Here is a 5,678-nt window from a genome sequence, read left to right on the forward strand (position 1 = left end):
TTTAAGGGAGAGTAACCAGTAGATGAAGATAAAATAGACATTGTTGTTGTTTACGAGTTGTTTTCCGGCTTTTTTCGGGTTCTGATAGGTTTTTCATGATTGCTTTGACATTTTTTAGGTGGCTTCGAGTTGTTTTCGGTATTTACCGAGTTGTTTTCGGTTGTTTTCGAGTATATTTCAAGTTGTTTTCGGGTTGTTTTCGGTTGTTTTCGGTATTTAGTGAGACCGCGCAACATTGAGTGAAAAATTACTTATTGTCTATCAATAGTATATTGTGTATTGATATCTAGAAAATAACATAAGATCCTAGTTCTGCCTACCTTGATTTTGCTGTGTGAAATGTCCCCCCTGTGCGGTTTGTTGACCAGGTTGTGCCGCCTGCTGTTCCCCGATGCCGAAGAACCGCTCCCGGTGCCGCTCCCGTTCCTCCATCTCCTCCGCCAGGAAGTCCTGTCCTTCCTCCCGCAGGACCCGCGCTAACCAGTCGTACGGCTCCTGACGCCTCCTGTCCCGCAGCATCATTACCAACCGCTCCCCCCTGCTTACTGGTGTCGGCTTCTCCTGGGGGAGGGAACATCGGCAGGGGTGGTTTCATATACTTTTGTATTTTCATCCTTTATCTGTGCCTGTTAGGTTTTAATCCTGGAGGGAGGGAACATCGGCAGGTGTAGCGAGACAGGAGACAGGAGTGAACAGGAGTGGAGAAGAGCGTATCCAAGATCATCCAAAGCTATTACAAACTTTACAACTGGGAGGTACTAACTGTGGGGCGAGCTCAGGAGACAGGCGGTGCTAGGTATGGCGTTCAATACAACATAATGCAACAACAGGAGCTCCTTTTGTATACCTAACTTTTATATAGATGAATACAACTTATAACAAGAGTTCGTAGACCTCAGGCCTGCATGAAATGTATTGGGTTTCTGTAGACCTATTGTGTATTTTTGCCTTTTTGTCTGTGGTACGTGGTTGGAAAAATGAGCTTTTTACCGTGTTGGTTGTGCACCATGCAAAAGTCTGACTCTGAAATTCCATTTTCTGAATTTGTAAGTTTGCACATGGGTGAACATTACTTATTTTGGATTTCTTAAGTATGTAACCAACCACAGTACTTTGAAGTTGTTGAGACGCTACCTTTTTTTGTCTCAGATGGCCCATGCACATGTACTTACTCTGTCACATGATATACTAATATCTTCCTATTTCAATGTACTGACCTAATGCAGCTGCTAAGTCTCCTTGGTTTGTGTTCTTCCAATGATATTCATTAAAGATTTATTTCTGGGGTGTTATTCACTTGACATCGGAATGTTACTTGCATAATTTGACCAATGATACTTTTATCTGTAGTTCCATAGACATTAGACAATATGAATAGTGGTAGCCCCCATGCAGCAGCAACAGTTAGTCCCCAGGGTGGTATGATATTTTCATTCAATCCATCCAACCCAAACCTAAATCTCCTGTAGTATCTAAGCCAAATTTAACAGCACAATTTACTATGAAAAATGTCCTTGTCAATCCCATTTATAGATGGCAAGCTGCTGGCAATGGAAGCTTTGAAAAGTTCAGAAGCTGTTGTAGTCAGAGCAAACACCCAGCAAACATCCCCGCAAACCAATGAGCAGTTGCTTAGAAGGGGAATTTCATCATATATTTGCCGCGACAAAATGCAACAAACGATACTGAATTCAAAACAGAACAAAGCTAAGCCTCCGCCACTTAACCCTGCCTGTACCATAGATTAAGCAGGCCCAAAAACCAAGCGAATATGACTAGCCCAAAACAACAAATTACCTGTATACAGTATGGAAATGGCATTACCAAAGAAACAAAAAGAAACACAGGACAAATCATACACATACCTTTCTCTTATGCCCACACTCTATACAGTTCTCCTCCACATTAGAAAATTGCATCTTCTTCTGTTTAAGTTCAAGTTCAACCATGATTGCCAACAGGGTAAAGGAACTTGTACCGGAACTTAAAACTCAGTACTATACAGCTCTAGAAACACCACAAAGAGTAATAAGCAAACTCCAATTATACCTGACCAACAGATATATAATCTTGTACACTCCCGTCATCTGGCAAACTGTCAGTGCCACAAAGTAACCTGATACATTGAAGGTGGCCCAGGCCAGATGATGGTTCTACACCCAACCATAATCTGTTTTTAAAACCAAGCAGATATTGGGAGGATGCCCCAACCACACAAAAACAGGGTCAACCTATACAGTATCAAGTTCAAGCACTAGGAGGCCCAAAATCAAACCTGACCACCAGGACACCACAAACAACTCACGTACCAAATAGCAACACAATGGTACCTTGCGTTCCGGAGATACAGCGCACGCCCCATGCCCGCACAAAAGGTAACCTAAAATGTCAAGTTCAAGCACCAAGGGCGCCCAAATCAAAATTGAGCATTATTCAGCCACCGCCGACACATGTGCCAAATATCATCGCGCCAGCACCAGCCGTTCAGAAGATATAACTCCGGAAACACCCCTCCCGGACACAAAATTCGACCTGCCGGGTCAAGTTCAAACGCGACAAGGCCCAAAGTCAATCCTAGGCAACAGGCAACAACCCCCCACCCATGCACCAAAAATCGTCGCAATCGCGCGTATCGTTCCGGACACACAGCGCCAAAAGTGCCCAAAAAACACCAAAAATGCCACCTGCAATGTCAAGTTCAAACGCCAGGAGGCCCAAAATCAAACCTAAGTGTTAGGCTACCACCCCCAACCCACGTACCAAAAATCGTCGTGCTCGCACCATCCGTTCACGAGATACAGCGCCCTACATCCCCGGCTACCGAAAAGTTTCCACCAGCATCAAAACCATACCTGCATACATGCAGGTAATGACTTTCACCTTTTATGGCAGAAGAGACGGATCTATGCACACGTGTCATACCAGTACAATGCACACCTTAGGCGCTAATAATGGACGCCTTTGCGTTTACTTGATATGGTAAGAGTAGAAACATATCATGACACATGGTGTTGTGTGTTGGGAACCTCCGAAACAAAACTTATTCAGAGTTTTCGTCAGAAGTGTGTGCTGCCGCGGAACATGTAGTGAAATTTTGTTGAATACAAATTAGGACGGGCATATTGAAATCCAATAACACTGTATGAATGTGAAGTGCAGGTGGCAGTGATGTTGTTATCCAAACTCTGACAACTGTAGCTTCCATCCTGTACCTTACCTGGATATCCCGGACCTCAGCCGGACTCAGCTGGTTCTCCTGCTCCAGCCGTGTGAGAACAGCTTGGAGGTTCATGTTGTCAGCCAGGAACGTACTAGTCTCGTGCAAGGCCTGCCGGCACGGCCACCTCAGTTCACCTGTGGAGATGGACAGACAAACGGCACACGTCAGTCTAACGGGGTCGGTCTATATGTATGTTAGGGACACCGTGTTAATTCATAAAGTATCTGAATGTCTATCATTAATTACTACAATAAAATACATACACGACAATACTACATGTTCTTCAAACGAAACAAACGTAGCATCTATTCTGCAGGAGCAGCTATTATTATGTTGTAAGCCTTCAATCAGTGCAAAAAAGACGCTCCAAATTGCATTTCGGTTAAAAAGTTGTCCACATATTTAAGCAAAGACATCCCACATGTATTTCTCAGTGTTCATATGAGTGTGTAGATTTATGTTATAAGCAAGTAGTCTGTTCATTCTGGATTTGTTTCGCATTGTACACTGCGTTTCTTTGAGTATTTCATATCCCTAAATCTACATCTATTGTTATGTTTTTAGTTTAATTCTACCATGTCTTATACAATATACCTATGTTTGCCTTACATTGTACCTGTTTTACAAATGTTGCGAAATGAACCTTCACTTGACTATCAGATGAAAATGACTTAATTACATCACAGTCCGCTGATTGCATTATGTAACAGCCATGATATGTCCATCCTCACCTGCTTGTCTGCAGAGCGCGTCACACACATCCCAGACGATGCCTCTCATCTCACTGCTAACACCTCTGCTGGGCATCGTCTCCTCAACCCTGTCCCGCTGGACCCGCCTGGCCGGCGCCTCCAGGGTTGGGTACTGCCGGCTGACTAACGTGCCGAACTCACGGAAGTCATCCTTGTTCTGATCCAGCCAAATGACGTATCGAGGCTTGTTGTTCCTCACGGCAGTTTCCAGTCCGACCGTGAGCGAGGACTGGTCAGCAAGCAGGTGTCTGCTGATCACGGGCACGACAAGTTTCACGCTGCCGAGGGTCAGTGTGGACGTGAGCTGTGCGCGGCTGCCGTCACCAGGAGTGCCTGTGACCTGCTGACAGGAGATGGCTGTCTGGGGTAGGCTGTAGCTGCCAAGATCCATCAGCTGCTCCACCAGCCTCCTGACGAACTCCCCATCCTCTGCTGCGTGCAGGAGGACAACACAAGGACCTGGTAGGGAACAACAGGTTCACAATGTCAATATGTTTAATTCAAACATACTTCAAAAGTGCGAATATCTATATCTATATCATATCATATCATTGTTAAGAATGTGCCGTGCGTATAGAAACTAGGCCAGACAATATTGTTTAAAAGTTAACCTAACCAATCCTAGTACCTATATGTAAGCTACTAATATAAGTAAAAGTACCTAAACCAGCCTGCAGGAATTTGCAAAAGTGAAAGTAAAATTGCACAATATAAAGGCTCATCCTGAGGGAAAATGGATACAATGTTGAAATCTCATTTACCGGTATTTATAATATGCTGATATATTAGTCATTAATGGTGAAATCAAGACATAATCAATACCACAATGTAAAAGCTTGTCAATGACAGACGCAGTGTAAGCTCGGACCTAAAGCTATATAATAAGTTTGAAGACTATCAGCACTGGAAGATAAAATCCATTATCATATAGCCAGGCGCCGCGGACCAATCAGAAGGCCCCGTTCCACGTTGGTTATGACGCCATCTACGTGTTACGGCGTCATGCGTCAGCAGAAAGGAATGCTTTGTACAGTGTGAAGTCCATGTTAGAGTTACATGGGGACCAAGTCTCTTGTGATGGTCCAGTTGCATTTAACAAGTAACATTATGAATCAACATCTTTGTTAGTATTTAAAGCCTTGAAACCGACCTTGATCCAAACATTATTACTGTTCACATTCCTTCAAATTTATTGAATATGTACAACTATTACTACGCTCACTCGGTGGTTTATTCGGTGGTTATCGCACCTGACCAGGGATTATCTCACCAATAACTCACCTGTGTCCATAGTGATTGACGGATGACGTCATATAAGTGGTGACGTCAGAACAGGAATTTCAGACTGCCGATCTGACAAGACGGACAGACGACATCCCGGACTGCGGAGTTATACTGGAGGGACAGGTAAACAGGACCGTTAACGATGTCATTTTCTTTTTCCCTAAAAGTAGTGCCATGTAGGGTCAAAGGTGAAGTACTTTAGTGTGAGTTGCTCACTACGATAGCGCTTCGTCACGTGGAAAGTTCTGTCACATTTCTACTCACTCGATGAATATTGTTGACTTTACTTGGTAACAATGTTTGTACTTGTGTGATTATGGATCTGTCTTCGGAAAAGAACAGTCTATATATATAATATCATCAATCCATCCAAGTACAGCTGCCGACAAGCTATTTGAAAAAATCCCAATTTAACTTACAAA

General features: G+C 43.6%; 1 protein-coding gene across 1 annotated transcript; it reads right to left on the bottom strand.

Moving 5' to 3' along the window:
- Positions 1-306: 306 nt before the first annotated feature.
- On the bottom strand, positions 307-5,393 carry LOC118411877. Its single transcript, XM_035814368.1, has 4 exons — positions 5,254-5,393; positions 3,952-4,431; positions 3,218-3,354; positions 307-561 (listed from the first exon to the last, which is right to left on the bottom strand). Exons 1-4 carry the CDS (start codon positions 5,261-5,263, stop codon positions 307-309), a joined length of 882 nt encoding a protein of 293 aa, XP_035670261.1. The 5' UTR covers positions 5,264-5,393.
- Between the last annotated feature and the right edge of the window lie 285 nt (positions 5,394-5,678).

This window comes from Branchiostoma floridae, chromosome 3 (genome assembly GCF_000003815.2).
Source record: "Branchiostoma floridae strain S238N-H82 chromosome 3, Bfl_VNyyK, whole genome shotgun sequence".
NCBI lineage: Eukaryota > Metazoa > Chordata > Leptocardii > Amphioxiformes > Branchiostomatidae > Branchiostoma > Branchiostoma floridae.